The 14,281-nt window shown below is 39.5% G+C and overlaps 1 protein-coding gene across 1 annotated transcript in view; it reads left to right on the top strand.

Annotated features, from left to right (window-relative positions):
* Positions 1-350: 350 nt before the first annotated feature.
* LOC120525300 (enoyl-[acyl-carrier-protein] reductase, mitochondrial) overlaps positions 351-14,281 on the top strand; it is a 67,129-nt gene continuing 53,198 nt past the window's right edge. Inside the window, exons 1-2 of the mRNA XM_039747471.1 lie at positions 351-520; positions 5,503-5,600. Of these exons, the coding sequence (XP_039603405.1) occupies positions 402-520; positions 5,503-5,600 (217 nt within the window). The 5' untranslated portion in view covers positions 351-401. The remainder of the gene's footprint in view (positions 521-5,502; positions 5,601-14,281) is intronic.

The following is a 14,281-nucleotide window of genomic DNA, read 5'->3' as shown; positions in this document are numbered from 1 at the left end:
ACCTCTAGTTACAATATTACTCTTGCATAGTATAAACAGTTTCCAACCGCTTGCTTGAGGCAGGACACTTCCAAAATAACTTTCTTCTTTGATCCTACCTTCCTCTCACTATTCATGTTTACATCCCTTCTTACTACACGCATTTCCTTATCCAAACCCGCGACCCTTTCGGACATCATAGCCCTGGTCTATCTTCACTACGTCTGTCATTGCCCAGGGTTCTAGTGTGATCATAAACTTGCGTTGACGTATGAAAGGTTGACAATAATATGCAGACATATCCGCTTCTGCTTTTTTTTTGGTTTTAAAGTCCGCACTCACCGCAGCCCCATCATTCACAGCCTCCACGCCCAACTGCCAAACGAACGCTTCTTGCCGGCTCATCGCCCGTCTGCTCGCACATGCGCTCTCTGCTCATCTCCGTTCTGCGGGTCACGCAGCCTCGCTTCACCGCCGTCAGAAAACGGCACTACGAGGCTCTGCTGTACAGGAGTCACGGGCAGCCGGACGACGTGATCAAGTAAGCGGCCGCCGCGGAGATACTTACTCCTTTAAGTTTACTGGGATTTAACAGACGACCAATAACGAGATTACGGTTTCATTGCCTACATTTATCTCTACAAATTAATTAAAGAATGTTGAAGAGAGTGGAAGTTTACAGTGGGGGCGAGTGTTATTTAAATCGTTGTCTTAATTAGAAGTGATGTTGTTTCAATTAAGAAAGTCTCGTTTAATGTGCCTTCTTACAAGCAACAGAATTGCTTTATTTATTAGAACCCCACATGTTTTAATTGCGTTCTGGCATATTTAGATTTAAAATATAGTTGGTGAGGGGTATGAGGCAGTGATTAGTGCCGCCGTCAGACAGATCAGGTGTTCTGGGTTTAAACCCTGATGCCGGCCACTTACTCTCTGCATGGAGTTTACACATTCTTCCCAGATTTGGCAAGGTTTTATTAATTTTATTCATGTTTCTGTCTCAAATTGCAAAGATATGCCTGTTAGTCTAATGGGTGATTCCAAACTGAACCAGTGTAGGAGTGGGCAGTCACAACCCAGGCAGTTTCCATCTTCCTGCCTTGTGCTACATGCTGCTGAGATAGGCCTCACCCTTTGAAGGTTGAGAATTGAATTAAGTGCATATGAGGCACTAATATTGGATTACCTGCATGTGCAGTTTTAGTAGACCTGCAGTGGACCAAAGCTCTGTCCAGGGTTAGTTCCTGCTATTGCTGTTGGCATAGGCTCTGGTCCCATAACACTAAATTAGATTAAGCAGATTTGAGAATACTATGCTATATTAGTATATATCGATAGCCTAATCCTTTGTTTGTGCTTTTGGTTCTTATTTTTATTTTTGTATTTATTTATTTGTCTTGTTCCTAAATCTCCCAGAATCTGCCCTGGCTCCTATGCCACTCAGCAGTGGATTAAAGTGAATGGCTGGATGAACAGTACATTTAACACACAAGGGTACAATGTTAGCAGATTAGTTTCTCTTCTGTTAGCTCCTTTATAATTTGACCTCATGTGCTAGTTGGTTATGAAAAAAGGAAGCAGTTAATCTTAACTAGCAAAACAGTTAAAGAAAGTCATAAAGCAAAAATAAAAAAAAAGTATAGAGACCAAATTAATTCCCATGCTGTAAAAACTTTGACTTCATAAGGCCTGAATGAAATTTCTAGAAAAGGAAGCCCTCTGCTGTAGTTAATAGCTGTGATGAAAGGCGATATTAATTATTTTACATGGCGAATCAGAAACAAAACTTAACCTCGAGTCAAGAAAAATGTCCTTGCGCATGAACCTGAAACATTCTAGCTTTACATGAGTTACAGTCAGTGATGTTTTTTAGAATTTTCCTATTTGTTTGTTTGCATACTTCTCTAACATAAGCACTGACTTATCCAAGTAATAATATTTGTCACAGGGCGGCACGGTGGCTCAGTGGTAGTGCTGCCACCTCGCTGTTAGGAGACCCAGGTTCGCTTCCCAGGTCCTCCCTGCGTGGAGTTTGCATGTTCTCCCCGTGTCTCCATGGGTTTCCTCCCACAGTCCAAAGACATGCAGGTTAGGTGGATTGGTGATTCTAAATTGGTCCTAGTGTGTGCTTGGTGTTTTTGTGTGTGTCCTGCGGTGGGATGGCACCCTGCCCGGGTTTGGTTCCTGCCTTGTGCCCTGGGATTGGCTCCAGCAGACCCTTGTGACCCTGTGTTTGGATTCAGCGGGTTGGAAAATGGATAATATTTGTCACTCTTTCTAATGAATAGCAAAACACTTCTTCTTGTTCTCATTTAAAAAAAAAATGGCATTGCTCCTCCTCTATATCATATTTGACTGGTGCCACTAATCTGTCATAGGCTGAGAAGTCTGATCCCATGTCCCCTACTAGTCCTAAGACCCTAAGTCCGCCTTCCATATAATACTGAAAAGACATGCTACTCAAGTCACCCCACATTATTCCCGCCCAGAATCTGCCTTAGCTCCGTGGACTTCTCGCTCTTGTGTTTTTATTAACCCTTACGTTACTCAACAAATGGTCCTATTCCCAAATGATACTTCCAGCATTGACACTTTCAAGGCAGTTGTGTCCATATGAAGTAAGAGTTCCTTATAATGAACCTGCTACATCTTGTTAATGCTGAGAACATTTTTTTTTCTGAACCTCCTTATAGCCATGCAAAAGCCATTCTTCACGGCCTTGTCAAACTCCCACTCACACATGGGCCAAAGATTTGATCACTGTCACGTCTACTGCTTTCCTAGCCTGTTGGTACACCTAACTCAGAGGCTGAGATCTTCTTACTAACATTGCAAAATAGGCCATTTTCTTTCACTTTGTAGTTTCTCTCCTCCTTGGTATCCACCCCTGGGTCTTAGATTTAGTGCCATAAAAGGCAGTAAATGCCTTTTGAATACAACTTTTTGCAGCTGCTTCCCATACTTAAGCCTTGAATTGATCCACTAAAAGGTCCTGAGGTGCAGAAGATGCTCTTCCAGAAATGAGAGCCAAACATTCCATAAAGAGCCATTTGATTGTTAATCCCATTAAAGCCCTAACCATCTTAGTCTTCCTTCCCTGTCTGAGCAAACTGCTCACCAGAAGCTAAGAACATCACACTCTGCCCTCACCCCTCATATTGTTGGTGATAAGCCTTCACAGCATCTCATTCTAACTAAAGCCGCTTTACCACTGCATAGTACGGCACAACACGGTTCAGTACAGCTCACCTTGGTTCGGCTCAGTTCAGCTCGGTTTGCGTTTCGACTGCAGTTTAGTACCGCTTTAGAGTGGGCGGGATTATTCACGTGTCGTTATAGCTGCGCCGCCTCTACTGCCGTGACACCGTGGAACTTTTACAACAACACGCAGACAACGACAACACTTTAGCTCGACGACGCACAAGGTTAAGCATCTAAAAAAAGCACATCACTAGCTAACTTTTATCACTGTTGCAAAGCATAAAATGAACTTAACTGCCAGTGTAACATTAAAATGCTGATTCTGTATATTACAGATCTTCCACATTTTGCAAAAAAGTCGCCGCAACAGACCATCTGTTTGGACATTTAACCGTGCTTCAGAGTGGTGGGATGTGATTGTTCCCGGTTTTACAAACACTCAGTGGCTGGAGAACTTTCGAAACTTCCGCGTGTCTGTACCTTTAAAGAAAAGAATAGCCAGTGACGCAGTAATGACGATTTTCTCCGGCCAATCAGTGACCAGCAGAGTTTACACGTCACATTTTGGTAACGGTTCGGCACGCTTGGAACCTCGGCTGAGGTGGTACTAAAAAAAGGACCAGGTACCAGGTACTGTTCCCAGTGGAAAGCCCCGCAAAAGTGAGCTGTACTGAACCGTGTCGTGCCGTACTATGCAGTGGAAAAGCGGCTTAAGGAAGACTGAACTGTGAGGGTCGTCTAGTCACCAATCACCTACTAGTGAGCATCACTCCTGGGTCAGACTAAGTAGTGGTCCTCCTTGTTCTGTTCTGGGTGAGGTTCATTTTTTTCAGTTGCTCTTTATGTGGCCCTTCCCTTTAGACTAATTTGCTATGGGTAATTCTGCCACAAACATTCGTTTTCTCTATACTGCATCTATCACTAAAACCTAGAGGGCCTGATTTCATTAAATATAATAGGAAAACCTGTAATACGTTATAATGGAAACAGGGGCGTCAGCGAGCCCTAAACTTCAACAGAAACATAGCAGCACAGTCCCGGGTTCAAATAATGGAAGGTTTATTACAAAATACCTCCAACGTAGCACGTCACAGGTTTTCTTTTCTCCAGAAATCAATCCTCCTTACTTCCTTCCTCCAGTTGAGTGTTGCCTTCTTTCCTCCCAGCTCCGACTCTCCTGGAAGATTGGAGTGCAGTCCATTTTATTGAGGACCCGGGAGTATTTCTTGTGCCAGGACCATTGCCCCGATGGAAATACTTCTGGGTCATATGGAAGTCCCATGGATTGGGGAGTGCATCTCCCTGCAGTGCCCCCTTGCTGCACCCATGGACCCCAGCAGGACAGAGCTGCTTAACTACAATGTCTGGCATTCCCTCTGGTTCCCAAATGGGCGCTGATATGGAGGGCTGCTGCCATCTGACACTTGAGGGAATTAAATACCCCTCTGCAACATCCCTTCCCTGTCTTCTCTTCTCCCGGCCAGGGAAGAAAATTAGGTACACATCTGGTCGGTACACTTTTCTGTTTGCTTGGAGCGTCCCATCCAGGTAAATGTCTGTTAATCCTGTGTGCCTCCTACAACGTCCAGCATCACTCGAAGAGGAAGGAGATTGACGTACTGTTAATACTGCCTTGAAAAAGTCAGAATATGTAATCAATATCATGTTGTAATTCTATTTTGCAGTTACAGTAGAACCCTTATTTAGGGGATCAGATGGAAAGCAAAAGTGTTAAATAAAGGAAATTATTATTGATTTACCCAAATCCCTTTAGTACAAGTCTAGGATCACTCTGTACTTTTATCATTTTTATTAATTGTATAATCACACATAATAGTTTTATTTTTATTTTTTTTATTCATGGCAATTTATATTAAAAATAAATAAAATACCTCTAATGTATTAAGGATTACTAGGATAGTAATTTATTAATTCATTATGAAAGAAATAGAAAATATATTATTGAATATCTGTGGTGGTCTGGTGCCCTGCCCAGGGTTTTTTTTTCCTGCCTTGCACCCTGTGTTGGCTGGGATTGGCTCCAGCAGACCCCTGTGACCCTGTAGTTAGGCTATAGCCGGTTGGATAATGGATGGGTGGATTATTGAATATTCAATTTTTTTAAATCTAACACACAATGTATTGGTTGTTATTAGTGACATGTTACTGTTATTGACCTTTACATACTAATTAAATATTTGTTTTTAATATTGCTTTACCTATTGTAATTTATAACAGATGTGTAACAAAGGAAACTTTTAAAATTATTCATATTTATTGATATAGTGTCATTTCTAAACAATTATTTTAATTTTTGGGAAGAATGGAAAAGATGACCTTGCCAGATATTGGAGCCATGGATGTTCGGCTTAGGATGTTGGCAGCCCCTGTCAATCCCGCAGATATAAACATGATCCAAGGTAAAGCATATTTAAGTAAAGCTTAATCATTTTTTTTGTCAGAGAGATACTATATGAATTTTTGTTTTATGAAATGCACCCTCTGGGTACAATATACATGGGCTATCAAGGCAAAGCCATGTCTTTGAGAATAACTGTTTTGGAGACAGTAAGGGTTTAATCTCTGGCGTTTTCTAGACAATAAAGTCCTCTTAGCCATGTTAGAATATTCCCATTGGCACACCCTGGATACATTCTCAAATGAGTCTGAAAAATGGCTCCTCCAAATCTGAGAGTGGCTTTGTCTTTATTGGTTGGAGGGGCCACCAGCCTTAGTGGAATCGTTCAGGTACCTCAGGAGGTGATTGTGAGCTTTACCAGCGGTGCTGAGAGCCTTGTGAAAGATGTACCATATACAGTAAGTAAGAAAGCTTTTTATTTAGCAGTTTTTATTAATCACTTCAGAAGGTGACCTATATCTGTAAAAATTAATAATGAAATGTTATTTAAACTTTCAACAGGGATGCAGTTCATTTTCATCTATATTACTAAACGAAGGTTGTATATATGCACGGATGCCAGAGGCCAGACGCGAGCGGCGGCGCACAGAGCCTCAGCGCCCCATGGTCAAACCCAGCGGCTTCCCAGAGTCAGTAGGTGGCACCCAAACAACACAATACAATCTGTAAAATAAACCTCAGGTAATGTTTGCAGTGCCAGCAGCACTCCACTTCACAGTGCCAGCAGCACTCCACTCCACAGTGGCAGCAGCTACTACACTAAACAGTGGCAGCAGTCAGTGTGCTCGAATCCACTGTGCCAGCAGTCAGTGTAGCAGCTGTCAGTGTGGCATATTTGAATCACATTAGGGTAATTCAGTGTTAAAAGTAAGTATGATTCCTAACAGCAAATGACTTCTAGCTAACGCCACAGCCACAGAAAAACAAAATTGAGACCGCATGGATAAAAACAATAAACGAAGGCGCCTACAACGCGCTTCTGAAACAGCAGAAGCAAAGGAGTCACGGCTCCAAAAAGAAAGAGCTCAGGTATCGGATAGGCGTGCAAACAAGACAACAGAACAATGGGAGAATCGTTTGGAAGGCTTGCACAATTGTTCATCACAAATAATATCAGAGGAAACTACAGAAAGGCTAGAAAGTTGTTTAGAAGGTTTAAGACGTTCAGTATTCCAACAAGGAAAAAGGCAAAGAGAGGAACGACGGACAGCCGCTGAACAATTCCACCAGTTAGCTGAGAACGCATTCTATAATGAGTCCACTGTTCATGAAAATTCATTGGGATTAACGAGTGTCATTTGCAGTCATTGTCATTCACTTATCTTTCTTGAAGAAAAAACTGGCAGTACAACTGATGAGTTTAGATGTTGTTCTCAAAAGGGTCAAGTTAAGCTGCCTCCTTTGGATGAATATCCTGAATATTTACGAAAGCTTTTGACTAACGATGTACCCGAAAGTAAAAGCTTTATGGAGTGCATTAGATGCTACAATAGTTCATTTGCTTTTTCATCTAACGGGGTAAATATCAAGCCACCACCTGGGAATGGCCCATACTGCTTTCGCGTGTTGCATCAGATTGGAACAGTGCACCCTGAGCCAAATTACGATGGCAAATTTGCCCAAATTTATGTGTTAGATCTAGATGACACAGTTTATCAACGACATGGATAACTTTATGTTGCCTCCTACTCCATACCAGGGACAGCTAATTCAAGGACAGGAAACCATCTTTACCAGAAATGTTGTTTATATAGAAATTTTTGATTAACTATTTTGAATTTGCTATTTTATGAATTTTTTCATTCATTCATTTAAACCTTTGCACTCCGATATTTTTTACTCATAAGTGCAGCAACTCAAAGACATTTTGGACTTAAATAATATAACAATTAAATTTCAATTTTAGTTTTAATAAATTGTGTTAATTTTAGTACAAATATATTTATTTAATTAAATGAAAACTTTCCCAGGACGCTCCCACTCTCCATCATTTTTCATCCCTCCAAAGATCGGAGGGAACAGAGAGTGATTGCCATTCTTGGATATGCAATTCTTTAGAGAATCGGGGGTTTACTGGTTTAACACTAAAACAGAACTTTGTTTCATTGCAGTAAAATTTTTGCAAGTTATGTTACTATATAATTTATATGTATTCTTCATGTACTGGTTTGTTTTTCAAGCCACAGACTTGAGAGTTGGCATATTGTTGCTTCTCCTCTTAAGTCAAGTTTTTGACGTATAATTTCATTCTTGAGCTCCCCCAGGGGTGGCAGGGCAACTCAGGGTTCCGAGTGAGTGGCAGGGAATTCTAAAATGTTATCTACTAACAGAGAAAAATGCAGCAAAGGGTGTGACAGTTGTGCAGTGGTTAGCAAGCTTGTCTTTGAAGTGCAGAACACCAGGCAGTTTGGATTTGATTCCGATCTAATATACATTTTTTTTTATCAAGCATTCACCCTTGTCACGGTTTCAAGCTGCCTCCAATGGGGTCACAAGCATAATCATGCATCAGTATACCACCGCTATAACCTTAATAGGCACTGTTTCGGTGTTGTTTTTGAAGCTGTACTCTACTTAGCTGTGGGGCTGCAAGTTTGAATCTGCTGGGGCCTCATGTATAAACGGTGTGTACGCACAGAAACTTTTCCACGTTCAAATCACGTTGTATAAAACCTACACTTGGCGTAAAGCCACGCACTTTTCCACGGTACCTCATGCCTTGTCGTATGCAAGTTCTCCGCTCGGTTTTGCAGACTGGCGGCACCCAGCGTCAAAGCAATGCTACTGTTCCTGTGTGGTTACACCTTATTTTCCTGACGCGGCTTTATAAATACACTGAAACTAACCGCATATTGTTTATTAGTGTAACGCATCTGATTGTAATTAACTTGTAACAATATAATGGTCCAGGGAACAGCCATAGTATTCCAAATACCATAACTGCTTTAGCGTTGTTACTCTCACTGCACCTTCTTCTTCTTCTTCTTCTTTCAGCTCCTCCCGTTAGGAGTTGCCACAGCGGATCATCTTTTTCCATATTACTCTCACTGCACCACTCGGAGTATTTATATCACTGTATCTGAGTGTGAATCACAGCAGCAGCTGATCGGAAAGAGAATTATCGGTATACAGCTTCAAGGACACGCTGTCTCAGCCACTGCAAAACGTTTAAAGCCTTTCCTGTACGGACCTCGCGGTTCAGAAACAGTTTCATCCCAAGAACTTTAAATGCACTCAATCAATTGCTCCTTGTAGAACTGTTTGTACTTATAAGTACAATCACCCCACTGTAAACTTGCACTACAGTTATAATATCGCACAACCTGAGCCACTTTATAAAGCGCTTATTTACATATGATGACGATATCATTTTTAAGGTAAATGCAGCAAAATATGTTTATTATATTATACAGATAAAACTTTAACTTCATTTAAATAATCTATATTCTTCACTGGGAGTTTCATAAAGGATAGAATAATTAAACATGTACTACGAAGATATTTCAATGTTCCTTAAACGTTTTGAAGAATCGGCACTAAGCTTACAGATGGCTTAACTTCTATTACAGAGCTGATTGTGTGGCGATCGGTTACTTGGGGAAAGAAAAGCAAGGACTGCAGTGGCGGCTACACCAATATATATTGAATATAAAACAGAAAGAGAAAATAACAACACAGCTAAAAGCGCAGCGACAAATTTCGGCAAAAGTGAAATGCTTGTGTCATGAGCACGAGGCAGCTATGCAGTGTCTGCAACGGACGTGGCCATCCACCGTGCATAAGCTACCTTACTGACATTGGCGGGCGAAGGAGCCACCGATTCTTCCTCTGCCCAGTGCCACCACAAGCCTAGAGCCGCCCTGAGTACTGCTGCAATAAATTATTTCATCAAGTGAAACACATGTTTAATAACGTGCTTTAACTCCTATCATCATGAAAATGATATCACGTATACATCTCAGTATTTTAGTTATTCAGAGAGCTGTAATATCACGAATGTAATGGATTCTGTGTCCAGTTGGAGGAAGAGAGCCGGTTTAAGAAGCAAGTAGTGATTCACACACATAGAGCACATAGAAGATCAAATACAAAACAAAGCATTTAACGTGCTACTTTAATTACGATGTGATTTGAGAAACTGGTTAATTAAACGATTTTAAGATGAAGTTTATGATGTTCTACTTTAATGACAAAATAAACTACTTGATTAAAGTGGAAATGTCGAGATTGAAGTCGACATTTCGTGCTTTTCCCCACTGTGTGCCTTTTTTCTCTGTACCCTAATAAGCTTTCATATGACACTCAGACAGTGGGCTACAACTCGCCTTTTCACGGCGACTTTGATATGTGACTTCTTTTTATTTCTGGCACTGTGCGATTTTGTGAATGTGAGCTTTCAAGTTTCTCCAACACGCTATGTCACTCGATCAACTTCCTTTTGTTGATTATACCACGGTTTATTTGAACAAATAGTATGTTTTTCCTTTGCCTCCACTTGGTATTCGCTGAAATTCTTATATTTTCCCCCGTGCTTTTACCATTGTCTTTTCACAGAAGGCTGAGCTTAAGGGCGATTTATATTGATTTGCATATTCAAAGAGGTGTAATTCTGGGAGGAGTTGGGGCGTTACATAAAGCGTGCACGAGCGTTAGTTTTCACGCTGATCGGGATTTATGTAGCGGAAGAACGTGGAAGTTGGAGTACGCACAGATTCCTGCATCTGGATTTTTCTGTGCGTAAGCACATTTCAGCTTTTGTGCTTACATCATGTTATAGTGCAAGTTCTACGTGCGAGTTCTGCGTTATACATGAGACCCCTGGTCACGACCGGGGCAGCCTGGGAGAAGAATGAGCGGCCATGACCTAAAGAGAATGTGATATAGCAGATTTGATATTTATACGATGGAATACCCTTATTATGTCAAAGAATCCCTTCTAGTTGAAATGATTGTCATTCTCTGTGAGTCTGTGTCTTCCAGTCATGGATCTCTGTTCAAATTGCTACTCTCATGAGTAACTGTATGTCACTTGCTTAGATATGTATAATGTAAAATTTCCAGTGAAGCTCTGAAATATTACTTGAGCAACAGCAGGAAACATAGCTACATCTGTATAAATAAAGCTGATTTGTCATCTGTGTGTATGAATGATTGTATAATGTATGGCTATTTTGGCATTACTCAAAATCTGTTGTGCATATTTTCATGAAAATTGGAGGATAACTCAAATCTTATATTGTCTGATTTCTGCTGCAGTGCATTAAGTCCCACCTTTATGATGTCCAGAGGCAGAATGAGTGATCTTAATGGGATCTGATAAAGGAGAATCAGTATTTATATTATTTATATTACTGATTATGCATTCCAAATGGCTGCAGATCCCTGTTAGTCAATGTTTTGCTGCCAGGCATTTCTAGTGAAACTCACAGTCAATTTTGCATTGCTTTCTCATTTGAGTATAAAGTAAAATTTACAGTAATATTTTCAGGAAGTGCAGCTAATACTGAATGCAACTTTTTTTCATAACCCCAAAACAGACTTGTGGAGTCAGGCTTCTGCATCTATGCAACATTTAATAATGTATTATTTTGGGTGCTAAAGAGTGCTTCTTGGGTTTCCCCATCTTTATGGTGCATTGATAATCATGAATGGAGGGTCCCAGTTAAAAGTAGTAGCAAGGGAGTCCTGATAGCTGAATGTTCTATTTCTATGGAGCTTCAACACTGAATTGCTTTGTTGTTAGAAACCCTGTTGTGCAGCCATTTATTATTATTTACTTATGTTGCTGATGTCTATATCCAACGTGACTTACAACATTTCAGATACAACTGTTTTTCCAATTGGAGCACAAGCAGATAGTGTCACATAGTGCCAGTAGCCGAATCTGAACTCACAGCCTCATGGTTTGAGGTCCAAAGCCTTAGCCATTATGTCTCACTGCCTACTGCATTATCAGAGCATATGTCTAGGGCTGTTCTGCCTGTTTATTAGATCGTCATTTCCTTGTGGTGCAGTGGTAGCACTGCCGCTTTGCAGCTAGTAGATCATGGTTTCACATCCAGGGTCCTCCCTTCACGGAGAATGCTTGAGTAGTAAGAAAAGCACAATGTAAATGTAAAAAATTATCTCTCTATTATATAAAAAAAATCCTTGGACGAGATGAGACTTTTTAGCCTGAGACAGACAAGACTTTTTCAGAGAGATACTTTCATGTCGCGCGAGACAAGACTTTGTGCCAAGAGATTTAACCATGCCTGGGGCCAAAAATAAAAGACAAAGAGTAGATGACAGAGTAGAACGTCATAAAGAATTAAAAACATTTCCGTGTTAGACATGCAGAGCAGGTTAGAGATAATGAAAGTACTAAAATTCTAAAGTCTCCAAAAAATGATAGTAAAGTTTGCATTAGCGTAAACAAACGGAAATTATTACTCGTTGAAATAATGGAATAGCGAAAATAGATAGAATATAGGTGATATGACAGAAGTATGTAGATAATGTTTGCATTTAAACTTTAAGTCGGAGACTTGTAGATCGTCTAATTTGTGTTGCCATCAGGGAAAAGTAGTGTTTCTTCCCAATGAAGAAACGCATCCGTGAGAATAAAAAGATTTTTTGTTTGGTGAAATTGAAATCCACATAAGCAAGTGACAGAGATGCAAAGCGGCTGGCGCATAGCGCAGGCTGGGGGGTTGGTGAGTGAAGTGAGTAGGGAGCAAAGCCCCCTAGTTATTAGACAATAAAGAGATACAATAGGCAACTTTAGTTTTTTACATATTATCTTCCGCTCTCTAGTTGTTAACATTTTCAACTACTAGATATGTGGGAGAAATTGTGGATCCAGAAGACTGGGGAAAAGGAGATGCTTTGGAGAAGTTCAGGTGGTAAGCAGGTCTGCACCCTGGATAAGCGCATTTAAAATTTATGACAATAAATGGTAAAAACAACACAGTCCAATTGAAAGATACTGATTGAAATGATGTTCAACCATGGCCACAAGTGGTTGCATTTGACCCATATGCAAGAAATGTGTAAATATTCTTATTGATATTTCACTAAACATATACTCTTCCCATCATGACAAATCATTTACTTAAACATCCACAATTCAATCATTATAATATCCAGATAGTCAACTTTGAGGTTATGGGATAACTTTGCTGAAAGTGAATAACAATAATAGAAGAGGTAGTATTAAACAAGCAAGAAAATGTACATCTGGCGTGTCATGTGGGTACGTTTGCAGACTTGGGTTAGCTGGATTGAATGTTGGAGCATTTTTAAATTTTCTGATCACTGCATCAAAGAGTTTCTTGTCACAATTCCATCACTTACATTTTTGTAATAGTGTGTCATATTCAAAAATAACAGTGATAACAGAATGTAATTACATGTACTTGTAGTGTACATAAAACATGCTTGTTAATACTCTTTTACAATATCATGTGGCAGAAGATGCTTTAATAAACAGCAGATTCGAACACAACTGATGAAAAGATACACATGCTTTTATTAATTGTTGAATGTGGAGGGCCAGTGGCTAATTGTAATTGAAAATTTTAAACATAATATTCGTATACAATAAAATTACAATCTGTGCTGAAGTCTCAGGCTAAAATTGTTGGCTGCACCTGAATATGATAAATAGGGAATCATTGTGGTTCTTTGGCAATAAATCACAGTGTCAGAGAAATACTGAATTATTATAATTTTTAGTTAATGCAATGCAGTGAAGTTATGTTTAATGTTATCAAAATACCAAGTACATGTTTAGTCACTGTAGCATAATGCATCACCAAGAAAGTTTTCCTACATTTCTATATAAGTAAAGTTGCTTTTATATTTTACTTTTATGGACAGAAGAAGTGAGTTGCTGTTAACTGAGGTTCATGAAAGATGTCATGCAGCTACAGGGTTGAGTGTGGGATGGGGCAGAGGCAGAAGACAGACTGTTAGCATATAACTTGATCTCCCGTTGTATTTGTAACAGTAAGGGATGATATTTAGTTTGTACAGTGATGAATAAATAAATAATAGCATTACTACCATATAGAATAAATACAGAATATCATTATTAGGGAATTGAATAAATAAATATGCATCTAATGTTGCACCTTTGTTGTATAATAACAATCAACCATTCAACCTCTGCCTACACCTGACGCTGCCTCATAGCATATCCTGCAGCAAGGTGTACAAGGTGCAGATGTGCATGACTACACGTGTTTCACTGCTTTGCCAGCAGGAACGACTGTTGAGTGAGTAAAAGAAAAAAATATAAAATGTATACAAATTGAAATAGCTGCCATCAAGGTAAAACTGAAACAGTAAACTAATAAATAGTTGAAGTCACACAGAATCTTTTTCTGTGTTAAGAGAGATAAGTTTATAAATTTGCCAGTATTTTTCAATAAGAGATATTGAAATTTCTGCTGTATTTAAGATATCTCAGTGAAATTTGAACTGTCTCAACAAATTTTTTGTTTAAAAAGTGTATTGTTTATGATGATCATCGTAACTGCCTGGAAAAAGCTACAGAAATGCCAATTTGTTGATTTTTAATAGTTTTGTCTTTTGTGATACAACCCCTATAAATTCACTATGATCATTTGTTCTGAGTTTTTATTAATTTTTTAATATACTATATACAATACAATACAATTTATTTTTGTATCGCCCAAA

Source organism: Polypterus senegalus, chromosome 3 (assembly GCF_016835505.1).
Source record: "Polypterus senegalus isolate Bchr_013 chromosome 3, ASM1683550v1, whole genome shotgun sequence".
Classification (NCBI taxonomy): Eukaryota; Metazoa; Chordata; class Cladistia; order Polypteriformes; family Polypteridae; genus Polypterus; species Polypterus senegalus.
The sequence above is the reverse complement of the archived record's forward strand: the minus strand, read 5'-3'. Positions and strand labels throughout refer to the sequence as shown.